A 22,934-nucleotide genomic window follows, 5' to 3' on the forward strand; every position below is an offset into this window, starting at 1 on the left:
TTCAGAACATTTTTGAAGCCCTTGAGGGAATTATAGCTGGTAACGCTTCAGTTCAGAACTCTGCAAGAAATCATATTAGAATTCAGTAATTATTTGGGGAAATTATGATGAGGGAAACCAAACAGTACATTGACAGGATCCTAAAAGCCCCCCCGGCAATCACAATTAAAAAATAAAAAGTTTGCCTGATGTTACAACGCTCTACTTCCTGTTTTGTCCGGGCTGTAATCTGTCTGACTTGACGTCATATTCTCATTAGCAGGGCATTCCTCCCTCCCTCCCTCTCTCTCTCTCTCTCTCTCTCTCTCACGTCAGCAGGGCCGTAGCACTGCCCCCTTTTTTCTCTCCCTCTGGATCTTGCACAGGCCATCACCGGCAAAAACAGACTATGAAATAAAATAATAATTAAAAAAAAAAAAAAAAAAACAGTTTAGAGAGGCATAATCATTTTGACACATTTGCTGTAGTTAGGACTTCTTGGTTTCTACTGTTGGCCGCGTGCATTAGGTCATTTCTTACACCTTAAACCTACTTCTCTACATCTATATAATCAAACTGAAAATAAACACACTTTGATGAATATCATAGAAATTTCCTATCATCTGATGATGACGTTGGTTGTGATTGACATGTATTAGTAGGCTACATTGGGCCAATTACTTACAGTAGAAGACTGATGTTATACATTGTATCACTGATACAATAACAAAATTATTTTCTTAAAAGGAGATAAAGTATTATGCGCTGTAAGTAGGGAGTGAGGAGGCAAACAATACTGCAGGAATATTCAATACACAGGCACTAATTATTTCCTGGAAGCATACTAACTATTTCCTGGGATAACACAGCTCCAACAAACAGGGGATGTCAAAACGATGAAACAGCCCGAGCAGACGACGAATAAACAGACCATGTCCTCATTCCTGTCACATAATGTAGGCTACAGATTTTGGTGATGCTTCCCCGTGATACTGTTGCTGTCACAGCTCAGTAGGTCTGCACACTGAGCCTCGTTTCTCCCGTTACAAACATCGGGAGAACGACTGAAAGTGATGTTTGAGCACCCCCTTGTGTCCACAAGCCAGAACGACCCTGCAACGTGGACCCAGCAAGGACCTCAAAGTATCTGTGCACGTACACACACACGCGCCAACTTCACTGGTAGTCTTATTGGCGGGAATCAGATGTAAAACGCTAAGGAGGAATGTGAATCATTCTAATCTGAGATCCTCAACTTTTAATTTACCAAATATGTGGTTTACATCCACATTTAATGCCTGACAAAACAGCTTTGGGGAGTACTGTGAATAGAGTGTAGTGTACAAGTGACATGTGATATATATTCATATGTGAACGTCTAATAAATCCTAAGCTTATTTCATTTCATTTTATAATATGTTGAGAGTTTTGTGGTTTTTTTGTGAAATTTTGAGAATTTCCCCTCTGTGGGACTAATAAATGCCTATCTTATCATTTCTCATCTCATCTTATGTTATCTTATCTGATCTTATTTAAATTGCACTGCTATAATATAATATAATTTAAAAAAAAAAAACCTAACTGTATGCTACTGAAAAATACTACACGCTTTCAAATTAAGGATATCATGTGCAAAATGATATTCATTCTCTTTTTTGAGATCTAGCTCACAAACCAGAAATAATGAATAATAAGGGGTTTATGTGAGCAAACCTAATTCAGCAAGGAACGAATCCATCCTTTTCTTTCTTATTTTATATTTACCAGAGCACAGCAAGTCATTCCAAGTATACATAGAAGAGCAGTGATGGGGAAGTGTTTCTGTTCATTCAGTGCAACCCACATTACTGTGCATGAGGATCGAATAGCGTAATAATATGGAACCAAAAACATCACAATCGTTTCCAGATGATAAAAACAATTGCAGGTCTGCAGTGTGGGACACAGAGTGACTCATCTCTGCCGGGACTCGAACCCGGAGCCTCTGGATTAGAAGTCCAGCGCGCTATTCCATTGCGCCACAGAGACTGCGCCAGGATAACTCGGGCCTGGCACGGTTTACATACATCATATCCTCTCGTATCGCAGCTCTCTGCATCCCTGCAGCATCAGGACCAGTCTGAGCCGACATGTTGGCTCTGCCGGTGCCGGCCACCAGAGGGCGCTGTTGCTACACGCTGAGGTGGCAAGAACCTCTGATGTGCGTCAGGTTAGCTGACGTTTAACAGGAAGTTAGGAGTTCGGCTGTGCAAAATAAAAGACACATTTACTGTGGGAGGCGTGTCATTTTTAATTTTGAAAGTGCACAATCCGACTCATGTTTTATTTAAAATGTGTTTATGCTCGTCATACAGCTTTGTCTCTACAGAGCCAAAATGGAGCCTTTCGGAACTCTGCATATCAGGCTTTTACATTATATTTATGAAGTTATATGTCGGCGATTTTAAAAAGAAATGCGAAACAAGATAGCAGACACGTCCGATATTGGACTTACAGCCATTACATATCAGTTCACTGAGAAATAAAACGTATTCCTAATTAATAACGGATCCGCGGTGGACCATCACCCCCTATCTATTATAGCCGAGACAAAACATGACAGGTGTTTAATTTAATGGAAAATAGACATTCTGCGGAATATTTTGCTCTTCATACTCTTGGATTCATCGTTTTCCTGTCACAGAGGGGTCCATTTGGTGGAGCTCCTATAGCGGAAACAGTGCAGTAGAACTCACTGTGTGGAATAACACGCGCAAGTTGCACCGAGATTGCATCAGATAACCAGTTATGCACCTCCTACCACGTGCCCATCACCGCAGTGTTACACCTAATTAACTTCCTGTCATCTACGCAGTCTTCGCACTCTTTTCACGTCAAGGACACCTAAGCAGAACACAGATGTGTGGGTTTTTTGTTTGTTTGTTTGTTTTTGTTTTGTCCCACGCACCTGCTGGTTTTGTGGAGGTGTGTGTTTGGCCCAGGTGGGATAACAACCACAAAGAGAGCAGTAGCGTAAATCCACTACCACAGACACAAAGCTTAGAGTCTGAACATTAAGACTTGAACTGATGATGTGAGTCTTTATGGAGTTACATCAACACCATGCAACACAGACTCAATATTTGTGTTTGAGTTTTATCTTTATCTGTAATATTATTGTACTCAGACTTCATTAACACAACAGAAATCACACTTTATCACAGCGAGTAGCATCTCAGCCATTTTGAGAAACGCAGTGGCTCAGATGAAAGCCACACCTGCAAAGTTTTGCAATTTTAAACAACTTTCGAAACTTCCTCTTGGAGCTAAAGTTGCTGAGGAAAGTTCAAGTTTCGCACTTTGTGAAATTGACAAAAACTGCAACTTCTCCACATAAATATCCTAATCAATCATTTCTTTCTGACAACAAGAAAATCTAGTCTTGATTTTCTCAGACGCCAGGTTAGAGTTTGGATGATATTAAAATGTCCAGGTCTGCCTGATCAAAGATGCTCTGCAAGGTGACCTATGGGTCTGCATCAGGTCCAGTTTCCACTCCGACACAAAGACTGGAACAATGGTCCTAAGCTTGCAAGACACCGCTGCACAGGAGGTCTTTGCTTTTCTTTTATTTTCCATATTTAATCATTACTATTAAATAGTGATGCTGCTAACTTATTTTTCTACCCAGGAACAGCTCTCAGAAGTCAGCTAAATGATGTACTTGACCACAAAATAACATAAGTGGTAATGTCTGGTAAGTAATTAATATTAAATTCATTTGCATGTAAAAGAATGAAATGTAGCTGCGTCTGCATCAGCACACTAGCTAAGTGGGCTTGTATGACCTGTCAGTGATATGTGGGTCGTTCACCCTCATGTCTGACAAACAGACCTCTTGGAGAGGGTGGTAAATGTAATGCTAGTAATGTAATACTAAAAGTGTGGCTGTAGCGAGACGTTAAAGGTGAGAGGCTGGTATGTATGGTATGATGTGTGAGAAAATGTCATGTCATGAGCTCAAACAGTGTCACTCAAGAACCTCAAGCCAGAAAAAATAGCTGTAAAACCAAGCTTAGAAGATTCTAGTGAACATCCATGGGTTTAAGGACTGCTGGAGATTTACACATGAGACAGATCTGCTATTGCCTAACATGGTACTTATGTAGCTGTAACACTGTGGGTATAACCAGTCCTGACCACATGGTGTTCTTCTCTGAAAAAACCTTTCATAATTTCCCCAGTTTAACTTTTCTTCATTAACTGCACAGAAACAAAACTTTATCTTGATCATGAGTCATGAAAAAGCATGTAAAAGTCCTGCATTCATAACTCTGTTTAACTAACTAACAGCACCGAACTATTACCAACCTTAGGACACTTTACAGACATATATCCTATTTCCACTCTTTAATTATTTCACATCATACAGACCTTTTCATATATATATATATATATATATATATTATTTTTAGCACAGACAAACCCCTGAACACTGACTGGAAGGAGTAGGTCATCATGCTGGGAAATACATTTATTCACCTTTAGCTTAGATTTAGATGAGAAGATTAATTATGACAAGCCGTTTTAACATTTATCAAATAGGGCCGACAGATAGTGACTCAGATTTCACTCGTGGAAATGTCGATTCTACCTTTCAAAATGTCTTTTTTTTTTTTTACTTGTTCAAACGTTAAGATATCCGTCAAACAATTCTGACACAAACACATCTTCTCGCTCAAAAATACTTTTGGACAAGTCAAAACCGATTTGCAGATGCTATTGGTTTAAACTGGATGACGGATATCAACAAATGAATGTCAACTTCCACATGTTGGGAGAGAACTGTGACTCGTGGGAGAACAGAAGAATACCGTACATGTCTATGTCATGAGTCAGGTGCCTTGGAGAGGAACAAGTAGATCAAAAGTTGCAAGCAAATGTGATTAGATTTGCTAGTCTTCAAAGCTGCACTATTTGGCACAGAATTCTGTGCTACCAAAGGAACAAACAATGAATCATAAAACCATTTTCAAATGTCACCCAGCCTCTCAGCCAATATGGGTACAACACTAACATTGATACATTAATCTTTTTTTTTTTTACATGAGTGCATCATTCAGTTTACATTCATAGCCCTCAGCAGGAAGAATAACTACAGTAATAATAATAGTAATGTTGAAACAACACCAGCTACAGTAGATGGGAACTGTACTCACTCGTTACAGTTTGAGAGGAACAGAAAGTGAAACAGTTTGTCTTTACTCTGCTTTGCTTGTTTCTGTCTTACTAAAATGTGGCTACACCCAGCACTGTCCCGTAAGTATTACACCAATTCATCACAAAGTCTCCATTATTCTACTGTGCAATAAAGCTGTTTGTTTCCCAGGTCTTTGTCAAATACAATCATGGAACGATGCCCTGGTGAATTTTTTTTTTTTTTTGTGTAGTTTCAGGCTACAGTCCTTCAGCGCTCTTAAGGTCACATCTTTACAGGATGGTTACATTCACATGTACATGGTTACTATCACCTGTCTGTAAGATGGATGAGCTTTTTCACCTAGAATTTATTCTTAGACACTGGAAGGCAGAATTTACTAAAGTAACACACATAATAAGTATTGTATTGTCAACACTTCAGTCTCAAGACATAAACTGATATCTCATTTGTTGTTTACAGCAGCTAGACTGGTTGGCTGTTACTTAATGACTACTGCCTGCAGTTCATTCTGTTAATTCAAGTCTAAACTTGTATTAGTTCAATTGACCAGGATAGAATTCTTTGGTCATAAGAAAAACTGAAACCTGAAACCCAGAGCTGAACTGTACTTCCAAATGTTCAAAAGGCACCCAAGTAAATACTTAAAACAAAACATCTTACAGAACTGCAAAAACAGCAGTGACAGTGACATCATCAGGACTATAGCTGACAGATGTTTTTTTTTTTTTTTGTTTTTTTTTTGCATCACTGATATACCATTTAGTTCAAGACAGACTTTCTGCTCTCATAAAAGTTCCCAGATGATGATGCTTGCTTGGGCAGTCCAAAACCTGAAAATATTTAATTTGCAATGGCAATGGTAAAAGACAAATGTAAAAAATCCTCAGACACACATAATTATTAAAAAAAAAAAAAGAAAAAAAAAGCAAAACACGATAAAAAAATAGAATAAATACATTTTCCCCAAAACAGATTGTTTCAGCAACCTCTGGAGGTATGAGGATGTATAGATTACACTGTTGGTGAATTGCTGGGGTTGCAACAATTGCATCTGTCTCGAAGCACCACAGTGCAACTCGGGGGTTCATTCAACGCAACAAGAAACTTAATGCTGTGATAGAAATGCAAATGTGTGTTTGGGTTCATTAGGCTATAGACAGAAACCCTGTTTTGCTCAAATCAAAAACAAGTCTTTTTTTGGTCGAACTATTAATGGTGGAATTACTATGCAAATCTAAATAAAGACAAACATACTGTAACAGAATACATTTCCAAAAAAGGAGCTGCTGACGGGTGTAAACATAACATGTTGATAAAGAATTTAAGAGTTTCTTGAATACTGATGTGAATGTGAGTTTGGCTTACTGTGGTGCCATACTTGGGCATCCTTTTAGTTCCATGTCATTGTCTAAGAAACAAATCCTCCGTGTTAAACGGTGACGTGGTACAATTTTGCTGAGCCAGTACTGCAAGAATTTGGGAGACTTTCAGCTGTTGCCACTGGAGAGATGTCAAGGGTAAAGGTTGTTGTTTGTGGGATCTTTCACTAAAGTGATTTTGCAGTTGTCTTCTTCCTCTGCAGGAACATAAAGTTTGCCAACAGTGCTCTGACAAAAAGAACAAAACCAGATGTTAGTATGGGAGAGAAAGCTCAACACAATGTGGCATTTCAACTAAACTTTTTTACTCTATGAACTGCAGTGGTGATTGCAAAAAAGCTGGAACATTAAGTAAGATGCAAATAGTTTTGAGGCTGAATTTTATGATGTTGTTGGATGCCATTATATGTGTCGGATGCTCTTGTTATTTTGTCCAGCTCATTTTCCTGCTAATCTTGTTAAAGAAACGGTTACACATGTTGGCCTATTTGCTAAGAGTTAGATTAGCTAGCCTGATTCCGCCCAAAGGTAACATATGTCTATGAGCACCTCTAAAGCTTATTTGTTGAAACAGCAAAGTGAAATACTATATGCCAGATTGTTTCTTAACTGTGTGCACTTTCATCTTCCTGGAATCTTGTTATTGTCAGACTGCAGGAAGATTTTACAGATGATACTTTTAGTCTTAAGCCAACTGGCTAGTTGGGGTAGCTTCAGAAGTCTGACATGAGTCTGGGCAAAACAGCAAACAAAAGACATAGTGTACTATTCCTTCGGTAATTAAAGTAGACAGGACAACCAGGAGGTAAACCCAGAATTAATAACATAAACAGTCACCTTATTGTTGTTGTCAGGAATATCGATTAGGAAGTTCCGAGGTTCTGGTATTTTGGGAAAAATATAGTCCTGATTCCTGTAAATACATAATAGATAAATATCAGAGGCAAACAAAAAGACAACTAAATTCGATAGGAACCAAGCAAAAAGATAAAGACTTAATATACCTCCTCCATAATATGAACATCATTGTTGTCAGGACCGCAAACATCAATGGGACGGCAATGGCAACCATGAGATAATAATAATCATTAGGCTCTGCATCTGCAAGCAAAAACTCCAGCAACATTAATCAGCTGAGAGTTTTATGTTTCAGCTTACTGTTTAAACCTGGTGCTTTCATTAAAAAAAATCAAGGAACAGAATTCATTTCTGTAAGTGTTTAAACCACTTAAACAAGAGAAGAAAACAGACAGAGAAAACATACCAAAATACTTCTCACTCCACGGTGTCTCTAGTTTCCGTGTCTGTGCTTTAATAGCTATGCGATACGGACAGTGAGGGACCACGGGCAGATCAGTGCTTGTTTGTTCGTATATGTCTTTAAACTGTGAGAAAACAAAAGGCACAACTTTAACAGTGGCTAATCAGTTAGCTGACTGACTGTGCAAACTATCTATACGAATACACAGGAAAAGTCACAGGATCACCAAGGTGATTAATGTTCATCTTCTGTGCACCATGGATACCTAATTTCATGACAATCAATTTAACAATTGGTGAGATATTTCACTAAAGGCTAAAGGTGGCAACATGATGGTGGAAAAGTCAGGCTCACCAAAGCCAGAGAGCTTCAGCTTCAAGGAAACCTGAATGTCCTTGTCTCACTCCATCTCACTCCAACAGTTGCTCAAATTGTCTTCTTAAATTTTCCACCTTGAACAGTTCAATTTGAGCATTTCATTGTTTTACTTGAATTGTTACTATAATAACTAAATATGGGCTTTAGAACATAACCACAGTAAAACATTCAGAACGTAACTTTTCATTTCCCTGATATGCTGTTTTGCTGCCCCTCTCTTCATTCAGTGTCTAGCCTACTCGACCGCCGCTGCTCAGCCAAGCCGGCGAGGACGGGCCGACCAGTAATTAAACCCCACCCATCCAAAATGGCCTCCTTGGCACTGCCTTTCAGTCTAACACAACACAGCTGAAATTCATGTCTAATCAATTCATTAGATATTAAAGACAAACATACCTTCATATCATTACACTCAGTGTAATTAATTCTAAACTTCCAAAGAGACAGGTCCACAATGTCAGGAGGATCCCACCTAATAAGGAACTTATCCCTATTTTTCGTGACTGTCCAGTTCAGGGGAGGAAGTCTCACTATACAGAGAAGGACATCACAGACAAATATTAACTACAGTCCAGTCATATGCGATCATAAAATACTGTAAACCAAGTAAGATGTGTTAAAAATCACCCCTGAGGCATGCAATAACTTCTCTCTCCTAAAAGGGCTGCATTGTGTATTGTTCAAAATGATAAGTTTTGGATTGTGTCATAACACACATTACACAAGTACATATACATGGACACACATCTCCACAACACAGTGTGTGCTTAAAGGTTTTGCAGAACAGATAGAGCAACTTCTCTTATAACTAACTATAAATGAGACCGAATAGGGAAGCATGACGTATTTCGACAGAACGTTTCTTCCAGAGGACTCTTTATACTACATTAGCAATGGGTCAGCATACCATTGGTTTTAAGCGCTATCTTGAAGGTGTTCCTGACAGTTTGGTTGGCCCATGTTCCGTTGAACGAGATGTGAATATCCTGGGTCATCTTCGCCTGTAGAGCACAACCTGTCCTGGCACCATTGGTGTACGTGTATGACGGGCACGCTTGCAAGAGTGAAGAGGAATCGTCATCAATATCTGTGCTCCCATCCTCGTTCACTAACCTGGGAATGAAAGAGAAAGGGGATTTACTTTCATGTTGCACACTTTTCCTGAAATCTTGAAAGAATTAAAGAAAAGGAATAAACGAATTTCTAAAATTACCAAACTTTTCAATAAGCTCAATTTTTCCATGATTTTGTAACTAAGACCTAACACCATCAAACACATACATGTGCTAAAACACTAAAATCCAATCACTGCACACCTGTTTCCCATCTGCTGCCAAATCTCCTCTTCAACCACCATACTATTTAAGACCAGCTCTTTCAGTCCATCCTTGTCAGATTATACCGTTGCCACAGTGGTATTTTGTCAAGCTCTTTTACTCTCCTTGCCTTGCTGCTCTTTAAGTCATTGATTCTAATTGATTCGGCCCTGGATTTTTGGTTTGTCTCTGGATTTACTCCCTTTGGACTCCTGGATTTCAGTTTGTTGTCTGGATCTGGGTTGTTTTGTGTTGGACTTTTTGCAACTTTATCAGTGATTGTGTTTGATAACTCTTTGCTCGGTAAGGACCTTTAACTTTTATCCTGCCTTATGCGCCCGCTCATTTGGAGTCCATCTCTAGATTAAAACCTAACATGGGGTCTAGAACACCAGACAGAACCCAGGTGCAGGCTGTGCAAAGATGCCCCTGAGATTCACCACATAACAGCAGAGTGTAAGATGCAGGCAGGGACAGCATACATGGAACACCATAACCAAATGGACATCATAGTATACAGTTGGGTTGGAAGTCCCTAAGTCAGAGTGGAATACGCCTCCCAAGGTGGTTGAGAATGACCAAGCTAAGAGCCTGTGGGACTTCCAGATCAGAGTGGAAGACGCCTCCTAAAGTGGTTGAGAACGACCAAGCTAAGAGCCTGTGGGACTTCCAGATCCAGACTGTCGACCGCCACAATGTCCGGCTGGTTTGCCATCACAATTTAGTTAAACAACAGAAGAAGGCAGTAATGATAGATGTAGTGATCCCAAGCGACAGCAACAGCAAGAGGGACATGGGAACAACAACATGAGAAGCTGGAAAAATATCAAGGACTGAAAGAAGAGCTAGAAAAGATGTGACAAGTAAAAGCAACAGTGGTGCCAGTGGTAATCAGGGCACTGGGGGCTGTGACCCCCATACTGGAAGAGTGGCTCCTGCAGTTTCAAGGTAAAGCATTGGTGGTCTTTGTCCAGAAGAGCGTAGTCCATTTTCTGAGTATCTGTGCAGAAATATTATGTGGCCTTCCTGTCCTGAATCAGCTGTGTTCACGAGACGTGTTAACAATCTGAGAACTATAGAGCACACTGGACTTATCCTTAAATTTAAACAGATGCCGCTGTTTTTAAAATTGTTTTTGTTTTTGGTGTTTTTTTTTAGCAATTTATGATCAACATTGAATGTGCTTTTCAGCAGTGCATTTCCTGTTATGATAATGGTTATTTGGTTATGGTTGTCTCTTTGTTTAACACTACATTACCAAACATGGCTTGGTTCTTTGAGGATTAGCTTCACATAATAAACAAAAAAAGGCTTGGACTGATAAAAAGCTGGGCCCCTAAACATGAGGAACTTGCCTTTCACTCCCCAAGGTTCAGTCTATGTGATGAAACCAAACTTTACCACTGTGTATCGGAAGTATTGCTATACAGCTTACAAAGACTGTGTAATGGTAAGTTTCCCAATGTCTTTTATAAGCACAAAGTGTACAAAAAAAAACTGCTTTAAACAAAAAAACAAACAAAAGAACACATACTCGTAGAAAAAACCAAGATCTTCAATGGGTCTGGCCAAGGTCCAGGAGCAGTAAGTTTTCTTGGAGGAATAGATGTGACACTGCAAATCCCTCACCAGCTCTGGGAAGAACAGAGACACATGCACACAGACATTACTACTACTACTAGAAAAAACATTCAAACTTCGAGAACAGAACTGGGTCTTATTAAGGACAGTGGTGAGCAAGATGAGCTACCTGTGTAATTGAATGTGAAGGCAGCCGGCTGGCTCCGTGTGTCACCACACACAGTTGTAATAGAAAAGCTCAGAAATCGTCCATCCATTACCACATACGGCCTCCAAGGAGGAAGCACTGACTGAATCCAGCAAGAACAGAGAAACAGGAAAAAAAACACAACCTGAGTGAACAACCACACCGACAATATATAAAGCAGCTCCGTCCTGTACTTGCATCCTGACGAGATGCCACATTTAAATGCTGATTACACATTAAGGCATTTGTAACAATAACACAGTATCCTTGAGAGGGTCCCAGAGGGTAACACAATGACAGGATGTATGACTGTATGGTGTCTTGGTCATGGGTTTCACACACCTTTGTGTAGGCTGAGAAATTACTTCTCTGCCACGTAACCCATGGCTGATTGAAACACACAGGAGCAGTGGACTGCCACTGTCAGGTACCGGGGAGCAAATTGGGGGACAGGTGCCTTGCTCAAGAGCACATCAGTAGGCCAATTTGGGGGGGGGGGGGGCACTATTAATCACTTAATCACTCCCCTGCCCATCCGGGAGGGAATCAAACGGTCAACCACAAAGTCTCTCCAAAGCCCAAAATGTGCCTACACACAAACAGACTTTAATACTCATACTAATATAGAACAAAACGATATTATAAGGGATGTCCAAGTAACATTTCAAGGACATCGTGGAGTTACATACAATACATTTTTAGCTATTAAAAAGAATGACATTCGAGTAAATACGAAAACACTTACATAAGCCTACTTAGGTTTTTACTCACGTCAGTCTCGTCGTCTCTCTTGACTTCATATGTGCAGTTTTCCATGGAATATGTGGACCAGTCCACCACTGGTTTAAAATCACTATACCACAGCAGGGACACATTTTGTGGGGGTAAGATTTGACCTTACGTGAATAAAGGGAAAAGCATGAGATGAGTCGAGTTGCGCTCCTGTTATTTTTACTCACATGAATGCCAGGCGTGACGTCAATACTGGGAAACTGTACACAGGATGAATATAAACTTTGACAAAACAGGAAAACTCGTCGATGAAGAAGTTAATAACGAAAAGGTCTGGAAAAACGTAGTCTAACTCTACTGGGTTAGACAATTGGTAGATCATGTTTTCATACCTAGTAAGGATTCAGTCGTAACGAAGAAGCAGCTTACTGCGAACAAGTCCAAACTTCCAAACATCCTGCGTATCGTTCACGAGGCTTATTCCTCGACTTTCCTACAGCCGTTGGCGTTAGGGGTTTTCCGGGTTCCGTAAAACACCGTCTCGCTCTCAGCCGGTTGTCGCTGGCTAACAGTTAAGTTTTTTACTTCGACTTTCACTTCCAACTTCTTCAAAGGAAGTCATTTCACATTTGGAGGCTGGAATTAGGCGGAGAGCTTCCCGTTTAGAGAGGTACGTGCGCGAGCGGCAACGTAAGCACCCCCCCCCCCCATACACACACCCAAAAAAACAAATAAACAAACGCGTCAAAATCACATTTGACTTGAGCTATTTAGACATGGTGTTGTGGGAATTTAATACGATGTACAGTTTTAAAATAAAACAAAACAAAATCTGGACTGCTTATCATCTGTTAAAGTACAAGAACCACGAGGTCGAACTGCCCATCGAAGGAGATAAACTAAACAGGCGAGAGAGGAGCTAATTAAACACAAGCAGCATTACTGGAAATAGTAAACAAATACCAATTCACACTCTGGCAACCCACAAGTTATTCTCATTTGTAGCTTAGCCTGTAACTGATGGTATTAGTAGCTTGTGTGTGTAGACACATAAATAAAGGTTTAGTGGCAGTTTTCTGTTGAATGATACACAGAGGCAAAACGTCTTACGTTTATTCACACGTTTGCAAACATACCCACAGCACTCAGACTCATGAGATGAACAAATGAGCTATTAACAAAGTAGCAATATAGGCTTGGTTTTTTATTATTATTTATACAGTTCTGTACAGTTCCATACAGTCCTGTGTGAAATATATTCTTGCTGACCCAAGGAGCACAGACAGACACAAAACAGTGTTGGGCAATGTAACAGAGAAACAAAACTGAAAACGCTTCATCTCAGTTTGAGGAAGGAAGAGTGAATAATGAGGGGATTGCATTTAGGATTCCAGTGTGCTGGTGAACGAGAAAGCACACAAAAGTTCAGACAGAATGACAGCCAAGTTGTAATCAGGTCAATATATGGCCAGATATATACAAAATTATCTTTCACCGTTATCTTTACAAACAGGTATAAGTTAAGTACAGAGGTTAAAAACGCTTCTCAGCAATGCAAGTCATGGTTTTCAACAGACGTATCAGATGAACTAAGAATAAAATTGTTATTCCATCCAAAATATACAAGACATGTGACATCTGGAGTCACTGATGTGTGCCAGCAAAGTTCATGCTGTTCAGTTAAATTCCTCATTGACAACAGCGTAATTGAACTGAACGAAGAAAAGCAGCTTGGCCCAGCGTCAGATATTCAAAATTTCAGCACAGCTGTACCTGTTCATCACATTTTAAATCATTACGTTTTTCAGTAAGGATTCCCAGAGCAAACAGCTATCTGCCATGCACTCGCTCAATCAGTTCCTTATAAGAGAGTTTTGTATCCATGCAAACTGAACAAAATCAAGTTGTTTTCCTCATTTGAGGATGTTTATGAGTGTGGAGGAGGACGGCCACTGCAACTCTTCCTGTGCAGTCTAGAGACCACTCTCAGTGTTAACAAGTATGTGCTGTCCCACCACAGATTATTGCTTCCTGCCTATTTTGCCATGATGGCAGTCACACCAGCAATTGCTTGTCATTCCTCTTGACAAGACTTATGCCGTGCCAAGACAAATGCTTCTTCTGTTGCTTTCTTTAGCAATCTCTTGGGTCTGTACAGCACATGTAGGGAAACACCTCCTCTGCTCTCTTAAAGATAGGTAAAGATAGGACGTTTACCACGTGATAAAGCCTCTGCTGGTCCCATTGCAGTATTCCATGCTATCCAACCAAACACACACACGTCTTCCTGCTCCTCCTCAGCGCTCCACAGGAAGATATCAGCACAGCGCAGACATGACAAACCTTCTTGTCCTTGAATGGGCAGTTTTGTTTTTTGTTTTTTTTTGGTAGTTTCAAGGATACAGTTGCATTTCTGTATACGTATCAGCTTAAACCCGCAGCTGAAAATCTCGTTCTTGTTCTCCTCTGGCAGCAGAGATGCAGAACTGTACTCCGGTCAGTACAGGGAAAGTGCAAGAGAGCTTACTCATGGCCATTTCCGTCAAACTGCTGGGTGCTGGGTGAATTCTCCTCTGGGTGAATTCTTCAGAAGAGAATTCACTCAGAGAAATCCAGGCATTTCTGTGTACATGTACATGTCAGGAGTGTTGCTGCAGGGCACTCTTTTCGGTTACAAGGGTAATTTTGCAGGGTTCAATGGGTTCTGGCACTGGCGTATACAGATTCCCTGTTGTGATCTGAATGGAAGGACAGTGTAATGAGTGTTGGTGGAGACAGAGAGTGGAGGTAAATAGAGCATGCACACTTCATTAAAAAAAAAAAAAATCTAAAATAATTAAATATACCTTAAGTTCTTTGTTTCCATTCATCATAATGTCCTTGAATATGGCTGAAGGATCTGGTATGATGGGGCAAAATATAGCGCTGTGCCTACAAACAGAAACACCACAAAAAGTGAATCAATGACAGGAAGCAACATTCAGCACACAATATTCCCACTACCGGAGTATATTTAGAACAGATCTTTTTTTTGTGTGTATCTGTTTAAAATCATTGAAAGATGTGACTCTGTGACAGATTGTTCTAATGCATTTCTCCTGCCTTTTCAAAAAGACAGCATTATAACGTAGAATGCCTGAGCAAGCAGAGTTCTGTGTACTATTTTTAAAGTCCCCCTCTACTCAAACAAATGCCTTTTACTCATTGTTACTTCACTTGCATGCTTGAGCTTCGCCGTGCAGAGTCTGACATGGCATGACTAGTTTCGCATTCATGTGCTGAGGGAGAAAAGTTCCTCAGTATGATCCTCAGTATACTTTTCTATTTATTCTTGCTCTACTTAAGACACCTACAGTATCCAAGTGTGCCTGAGGGTGTGGCTGCCTTATTTAACATTTTCCAGTTGCCCACACACACTCACTCTGTCCATTGTTTAAAACTGTGAAGCACCCAAGTGGCAGAAGTGCTCCAAAAAAAAAAGCCCAGCGCAGTTTAAAGAATAACTTCCTTTCCCTTGTCTTGAAGTTTCAGTGTTCGCCTGTGGGTGGCAGCTTAGGACCACTAAACCAATTAGGTTTCTTTATGTTCAAGAAGAAGAATCAGCTTTATTGACAGTATATATATTTTTACATACACACACTGAATTCGTCTTCTGCATTTGACCCATCCTTCGTTGAACACACACATGCAACACCCGGCAAATTACATTAAATTACAAAACACACACAGGAGCAGTGGGCAGCATCAAGCGCCCAGGGAGCATACTGGGGGGTTAAGTGCCTTGCTCAAGGGCACATCAGCCGGCTAATGGAGGGGGGAAGAGCTTTTTTCGCATTAATCACTCCACCACACCCAAATTTTTCCTGCCCGTCCGGTGGGGGAATCGAACCGGTGACTCTCCGATCACAAGCCTCTTCCCCAACCTCTAGGCCACAGCTGCCCCTGAGCACAACATATTTCCTCTTCAGTGACATGCTGTCATTGTTGCAGACCTTGTCGTTTCACAAAGGTATGGACTCTTGAAATCTATGGCAAAATTAGTCATAAAGCAATAAACCGTTCCCCTTACAAAAGCGTACCTCCTGAAGCAGTAGCAGGACAGAATGACGCAGATGGACAGAATGATGGGGATGACAACGGCGACCAATGTCAGTGTCCAGTCATCAGGCTCATCCGTACCTGTAACGAACAACAGGGACATGTACTTCATCTTTCAAGACAATTTCAAGGTTTTTGCTGTCATGAAGCAAGTAATGCAGAGAAACTGGTGTTTAGTTAGTGCATGTCCTTTTATCACTCCATAATGTTACTGTTATTCGTGAGGCTGGCTGAAAATCACCGCGCTGTGTTTGTGAGGTGATTGCAAGGGGGGCTGCATTTGTAGACATAGAATATGGAAATATGGAAAATGGAGCAGATATCCATCCATCCATTTTCTATACTGCTTATCCATCAGGGTCGCAGGGGAGCTGGAGCCTATCCCAGCTGACTACGGGCGAGAGGCGGGGTACACCCTGGACTGGTCGCCAGTCAATCGCAGGGCCAACACACAAAGACAAACAACCACACACTCTCACACTCACACCTAGGGGCAATTTAGAGTAGCTAATTAACCTAATGTGCATGTTTTTGGTATTGTGGGAGGAAGCCGGAGTACCCGGAGAAAACCCACGCAGGCACAGGGAGAACATGCAAACTCCAGGGCCCAGACCGGGATTCGAACCTAGAACCTTCTTGCTATGAGGCGACAGTGCTAACCACTACACCACTGTGCCACCCTAGAATATAAAGATTCCTCTTGTAAAGGTAAAATTTAAAGAGGGAACAGTAACTACAAGTGGAAGAAAATATCAATACAGTTTGAGTATCACAATATTTTCTTTTGTGAAAAATGTGTAACAAAATATTCAAAGCATTTTTCTCCTTTTCTTCAGTTTGCTGTTGTACAAAGTCATTTTGATATCTGACACATTTTAGCCAGCAAAACGCAGCGATTGCCTCATGGTCTAATTTCTTTATTTTTCTGACGAGAGACATTAAAACGCACAAGTGATATCATGTTTGTATTTACATCTGTTCATGCAAGTCATTAAAGATAGAAGATAAAGATAGAAGTCATTAAAGATAGAAGACAGTTTAAGATGTGAAGTAATGTGAAACGAAGACAACTTCAATGTGCAACATTCCATCATTCTACTATTATCATTCTACCTACTTTTAAACAAAAGATTTAAACCTTCTGAATCAAGTTGGAGAAGATCGTTTCACTTTTTTCACCGGTGCTTTCAAGTGGCTTGCACCACCGTCTTTTAATAAGGTGCAAACATTTCACGTAAAAATTAAGCGGCTTGATATAAATGTGTTATTTTGTGGACTTAAATAATGCACTCAGAGAAATCAGTGTGGTTAAACTGAATGGACAGTTACCGTAACTTATGGTGTCAACGTAGTCACTCTCTATTCTTGACCCGAAGCACCTATCAACACCATACATTTTGGATTGGAACTCGTAACGGCACCTCTTATTGTAGTTAACCTTCGTCTCAGTTTCTCCATTGATTATGTTCTGGCATACCTAAAAAAACAGTAAACACACACACAAAAAACAGTGTTTCTTGTCAGGTAAAGAAAAAACTTGCTATTGATGAAATATGGATGTAGTTGTCTGATGTTGGGACACAAGCACAGACATCTGTTGAAATAAAACACATTTATACTGCTAAAATACCAACTCGTGTTCCCATTTGTTGTGTTTTGTGTTTTGATAGACCCAATTGTTAAACGTGAGAACATTCAGTGCCAGAGCAGCAGATGCAATACCTCATCACATAAAGAACTTTAAAATTTTAGGATGAACAGCTAAATTTGACAACTTACACTTACATTCTCATTGCACTGTTTGTAGCAGATCTCGTATGTCCAGCAGTTCTTTGTTTCGTTCGATGGAGGTGTCCATTTCAGTTTGAGGACACCTTTTTCTTCAGTTACATCCAGTTTTAGTGGTGGTGCCACTGAGGAGATTGTACATGGACAAAAAATGAGAAAAAAAAAGAAAAAAAGACTAAAAAGAGATTCAGTCAGTGATTATTTAAGTGTCTGCACAACAAACAAATGTTTTTACTTTACTTCCATAATTTGTAATGATGTAATAATTAACTATCAGAGGTAACACCAACCAAATTTAGGATTAAAGGTGATCATTTCATCTTCAGTCTGCAAAAGGATGCAGATGTCTTCGTCAGGTTGCAGGTTCAGGTTGCAATAATTCCTCTCTCCACTGCTGTGAAACTCATCACACGTATTTAAACTTTTTATAGTTTCATCCTGCTGTCCACAAACCCTGTAATGACAAAATGTGGAGGTGATAAGACAAGTGAAGGGAAGGCAACACAAGAAATTATTAGACGACATCTAGTGCACATGCAGAACACAGCTTTCGCTCTTATTTGCAATGTTCTCACCGTGCTGCAAAAATACAAGAGATCATGCAATTCCTTCAGTGGCCATTAGATGTCCTTAAAGTTCACAGATCTTCTGCTGCTCATTAAAATCCCTGTTGCCTCAGCAATGTCCCTGAAGCCCATTACTTAATTTCCATCAGCGCCGAACGAAGGAAGAATAAAACGACAATTTTGCCATCTGTTACTCTAATTCTCACCTGTAGGAGAGCATCATTTTCTGAGACTGATGTGCTGGGATCCAGGAACAGTTCCTTCCAGTGCTGGGGAAGGCGCATTTGAAGTCCTTCACCAGTTCACCTGTGTAGTACAAAGGCGAACATATCACATACATACACATAGCTCAAATATGGTCTTAAAGCTTCATAATAGATGCACAGAGCAGCCTAAAAACAGAACCTCTGCATTGCAACGAGGTCATTTCAGCTGTTTCTTACCTCTGGGTTTTTGAGTTGGAATGGCCAAGGTCGCAGATTGTCTCCCATCTGAACTGTTGCACTGACTGACAGTCCAAACGCTGACCGTCCAATTATCAGAATGGATCTCTTCAGTGAGAAAACGTAGTGTAATATTTCTCCAGATTGAACATGTCGTTTTCTGGGGAAAACGAGGGCATAAAGAAAATCAGGCAGAGGAGACTTTAGATTATCTTGCAATTATCTAAGAAATAAACAATGTTGACTATCATGTTGCTTTCATCAAAGTTAAATGACAGTACTGTGATCATGCATTTTGAAGACATTTGCAGAGTGTATGCCACAAAACTTTACAACCTCTTAAATGTAACTATATGATCGTCCTTATTTTGATATTTTCTTTAGTTTTTTGACACATTATTTGTCCTCTGTGCATAACATATGAGTACCACATGTCACCGTCTTTCACAGGAATCGAAGTCTTGCTTAAACACGTATGGGGTTGGAGTGAGTCAGTGAGATGATTTTACCAAGTAAGATTCTGTACTAACTAACTGTTGCAGCTGCGCAAGCTTGTTGTCACTGAGTCATTTTAACAAGATGAGGAGGCGTGAGTTTGTGTTTCAGTCACAATAATGTCAAAAAAAAAAAAAAAAAAAAAAGCAGGCAAATCTGCTGTCAAAAGCACTCGGTCAATATATTAGTGTAGAAAATTTGTCAGTTATTGTTATTAATAACGCAACCACCGAAACAACCACCGTATTGATACAAAGTACAGATGTTAATCTTTCAAGGCAAAGGGGTCCATGGCTACCATAAGAAGCGGTCACAGGGATGTGGGAGTCATGGACATATGAGATCAGAGAACATCACAGCACACAGTGGGTGATGTTAGCCTGTCAGGGGTCATAACAGAGGGTGATACTGGAGAGACCTGCAACAGCCAGTGACATGGATACATTTACTTTGCCAAATTATGCCAGTAAAAACCCTACTATCTAAGATATCTGTATATGCAGCCATGATGATGATAATATATGGTAACCAGAATATTCGTTTCACATTTGCTTTGTTTTGTTTTAGTTCAATAAAGTATCTTATTTAAAGTCTAAAGTCATTCAGATTAATGCGACTTGTAAGAGGCAGATTGTCTGTAAACAACTGGTACGACAAGTCTGAATAACTCAGGAATTTAATTTGTACCTGTGAAGAAATCTGACACCAACTCTACAAAATCACTCACACATGCCACTTCAAAACAGATCTGCTTGCACAAATGAGTAGGCTATATATCACGTATTACTGCATTTAGCAAGTGATTAAAGAGTGTGTTTTGTTGTCATAAGGAAAGGGCAGCACCACAGCCTAGCAATAATCTAATCAACTTTTCTGCAGTTGACAAATGTCAACAGCCAGCTCTCAAATCGGAATACTGCAGATTTCTTGAATGCATCACTAAGGAAGATTTTTTTTCCATAACTGAGTCCAAAATAACTGATGTGCTTTACTAGTTGGCAGTACATGTAATGTAATGTAATGTAATGTACGCTTTCAAATATACCACAAACAATGCGTTTCATCCAGTTCCTTACATTTTTTGCATCCTTCACCATGAACTGGATCTTGCTGTCTTCAAGCTGAACACTGGGTTTCTCCCAGGACACATTCACAGTGAATGCATCGAGCCACTTGTACGACAGCCCTGTTGGTGCGGGAAGCTGATCTGTAGGGAAGATAATAAAGTGTAACTAATCACACCCGTCCAGATTTAATGAACCCATTGGGCTCAAAGAATCACGAGCAATCAGTGAATTCGTTTTTTTTTTCCATTCATGATTTGAATCACTACCTTACCTATCTTTTATCCTACGAATATTTTGAGTTACCCTGATAGACGTTATAATCTAACACTGAACTTCCTTTGTTAATTTAGCAGTTGTCTTTTGATTGGGCGTTTTAGTAAATTGTGTTATAAATCCATCCATTGGTTTTGTATACCGCGGGGTGGGGGGTACAGCTCACTGCTGTGTTCACTTCTGCTGCTGACATGAACTCAAACGAGACGCAGGAGGTTTTCTGTGAGATACACATGAGATACACATGTGGTTGTGGAGTCGGTTTAAAGTTCTAAACTCCAGTGGATTCCTTCGTGAAAATGTTCTCGTCTATTCCCACAAGACCAGGAGTATCTGTTGAGTTTGCATGTTTCCATTTTCTTCCATTTTTTTTTTTTTTAATAAAAAAGATATAAGAGAACCAAACCGAACATAGTATGTTTTTGGCTCCATGTTACATTTTATGAACAAAAATATTTCATTTCATATTGAGTTTTAATAAGATATTTGGTCGTTGCACAACTGCAGAGATTTCTGGTCTATCTTGAGATCTCTGTTTGAGTTCTGCCTGCACCGTAATAACAAAATAAAGGCGCCACTACATTTACACAACAGTCATTCACTGGATGTTAAGTATAGTTTTCCGTTAATAAGAAGTAGAAATATATATACATATATATTTCATTCAAACTCGGCAGACGAAGATTTGATTGATCTGAAAATGTATCTGAAATTTGTAGTCGCGATAAGACTTTTTAAAACAAATTATCTTATTCTATTTCCGGGTAAAAGTGCCTGTAATTCCTGACTGTCAACAGTGCATTAAAACCTCGTATACACAGACGCTAATTACAAGACAGGCATGGCGCCAAAGGGGGACAAAATACTGAGAGAAGAACTAAAATAAACTGAAAAAATAGAATTAATCAGCACAAATACCAGATACAATATCACATCATTAATAAATGTAGTAAACAGAAGGAAACTGAAATACCACATGATTAGGATAATAAACTCTTCTAAAACTAGACCAGGTCCGAAATGGACAATTAATGATATCTTTTTAAAAAAAAAACAGCTGTGTGATAAGCTATCCTGTCGAAAGTGCGTCGTCATTTAAGCTTGCTAATTGAACTTTGGTAACTTTGGTTGTGTGGTGGAATAATAAAACACTTAGCTATTCCTTAAAAGGTAACTTGTCAGAAATAGCCTATCTAATTTTAGCGTCAGGTAATGACGGACTCCTTACCTGCTTTACATTGAAGTACCATTATCATGGCGGTGTACGCCAAGAAGACGAACAATTTCATAGTTAAAGTCATGTTGTCCTCAGGGCTCTGAGCGCTTATTTCATCTGGAAGAAAGTCAAGTCTCCCTGTCCTCCTGTGGGCTACTCCAAGCAAAAATAAATCTCGGCGTCAGGATGTCTGGGATCAAAACAGAAGAAAAAAAATATATATGAAGAATACGTGAAAGGGGAAAACAAAGGAAAAGTTAAAGAAAACACAGTGACCAAAAGCACCTTAACAGTCTCGGTGGAACCGCGGAGTCCTCTGTGAACAACGAGGCGGAGCCGAAGTATGAGTGGGAGGAAAGCTGTGATGACAGTACGGGAATGACAATGGGGGTATGATACACCAGCAGTTTTCCATGATAGACACCTAAGCGGCTACGAAAACAGTGAGTTAAAAAAAAGTCACATGCTGCCCATTAGGCTCTCTTAATGAATGCAGAACGCGCATGTCTGCTATCTTAAGTGCAACATCCCAAACCGCAATTGTCCTTCCAATCTTCCAGGAAGCCGTCAGGCCCTAAATGAGTCTGTGAATCATTAACCTGATTATGTGTATGGTAATGGATTTCTGCAGCAGCAAACAACACAGTGGACAAACTGATGATAGAAAGCCAATAAAAACATACTGAACATTTGACTTCAGTGGTATTACTTTCCGAAATACTGTTGCTATCTAGGAAAACCACACAGCACCCCTTACAGGAAGGAGCACTAGCTGTGTGTTTCAAGGTGAAACAAAACCCTAGTTGATATTCTAATTGTTTTTTTTTATCATGTGACTCAGATTTAAAGCAAACTTTTTGGAAGCCCAGAGGCCAAATGATTTTGTCTCTTTTATGGTGGCCTGTAAGATAAGATTAACTTTACATCTTATCTTACATAAGAACACAATGGAGTGCAAAAAAAAAAAAAGGCAAA

General features: G+C 39.8%; 2 protein-coding genes and 1 non-coding gene across 7 annotated transcripts; all 3 read right to left on the reverse strand.

Annotated features, from left to right (window-relative positions):
• Positions 1–1,933: 1,933 nt before the first annotated feature.
• trnar-ucu lies at positions 1,934–2,007 on the reverse strand. The gene has a single exon. It is a non-coding gene; the product is annotated as a tRNA-Arg (tRNA).
• Positions 2,008–5,976: 3,969 nt separating this feature from the next.
• On the reverse strand, positions 5,977–12,665 carry il13ra1 (interleukin 13 receptor, alpha 1). Of its 3 annotated transcripts, XM_046381312.1 has the most exons (11): positions 12,406–12,665; positions 12,241–12,273; positions 12,053–12,134; positions 11,264–11,384; positions 11,048–11,147; positions 9,105–9,310; positions 8,594–8,727; positions 7,823–7,943; positions 7,563–7,659; positions 7,396–7,471; positions 5,977–6,786 (listed from the first exon to the last, which is right to left on the reverse strand). In XM_046381312.1, exons 3-11 carry the CDS (start codon positions 12,095–12,097, stop codon positions 6,691–6,693), a joined length of 996 nt encoding a protein of 331 aa, XP_046237268.1. In that variant the 5' UTR covers positions 12,098–12,134; positions 12,241–12,273; positions 12,406–12,665; the 3' UTR covers positions 5,977–6,690. The 3 variants fall into 3 exon arrangements, with proteins under 3 accessions (XP_046237268.1, XP_046237267.1, XP_046237266.1); XM_046381311.1 differs by lacking the exon at positions 12,241–12,273 and having other exon boundaries at positions 12,053–12,177; positions 12,406–12,663; XM_046381310.1 differs by lacking the exon at positions 12,406–12,665 and having other exon boundaries at positions 12,241–12,399.
• A 445-nt stretch (positions 12,666–13,110) lies between these two features.
• LOC124054873 (interleukin-13 receptor subunit alpha-1-like) lies at positions 13,111–22,476 on the reverse strand. 3 transcript variants are annotated; one of them, XM_046381307.1, is made up of 11 exons: positions 22,245–22,462; positions 21,972–22,149; positions 20,480–20,610; positions 18,909–19,068; positions 18,672–18,771; positions 18,190–18,353; positions 17,891–18,024; positions 17,441–17,588; positions 16,093–16,192; positions 14,860–14,944; positions 13,111–14,751 (listed from the first exon to the last, which is right to left on the reverse strand). In XM_046381307.1, the coding sequence occupies exons 2-11, from the start codon at positions 22,042–22,044 to the stop codon at positions 14,653–14,655; spliced, it is 1,194 nt and encodes a 397-aa protein (XP_046237263.1). In that variant the 5' UTR covers positions 22,045–22,149; positions 22,245–22,462; the 3' UTR covers positions 13,111–14,652. The 3 variants fall into 3 exon arrangements, 2 of the variants coding, with proteins under 2 accessions (XP_046237263.1, XP_046237264.1); XM_046381308.1 differs by having other exon boundaries at positions 13,197–14,751; positions 17,897–18,024; positions 21,972–22,454; XR_006842495.1 differs by lacking the exons at positions 13,111–14,751; positions 14,860–14,944; positions 16,093–16,192 and adding an exon at positions 16,738–17,218 and having other exon boundaries at positions 17,268–17,588; positions 21,972–22,476.
• Between the last annotated feature and the right edge of the window lie 458 nt (positions 22,477–22,934).

The sequence above is a fragment of the Scatophagus argus genome, chromosome 23 (assembly GCF_020382885.2).
Source record: "Scatophagus argus isolate fScaArg1 chromosome 23, fScaArg1.pri, whole genome shotgun sequence".
NCBI classification, from domain to species: Eukaryota; Metazoa; Chordata; class Actinopteri; family Scatophagidae; genus Scatophagus; species Scatophagus argus.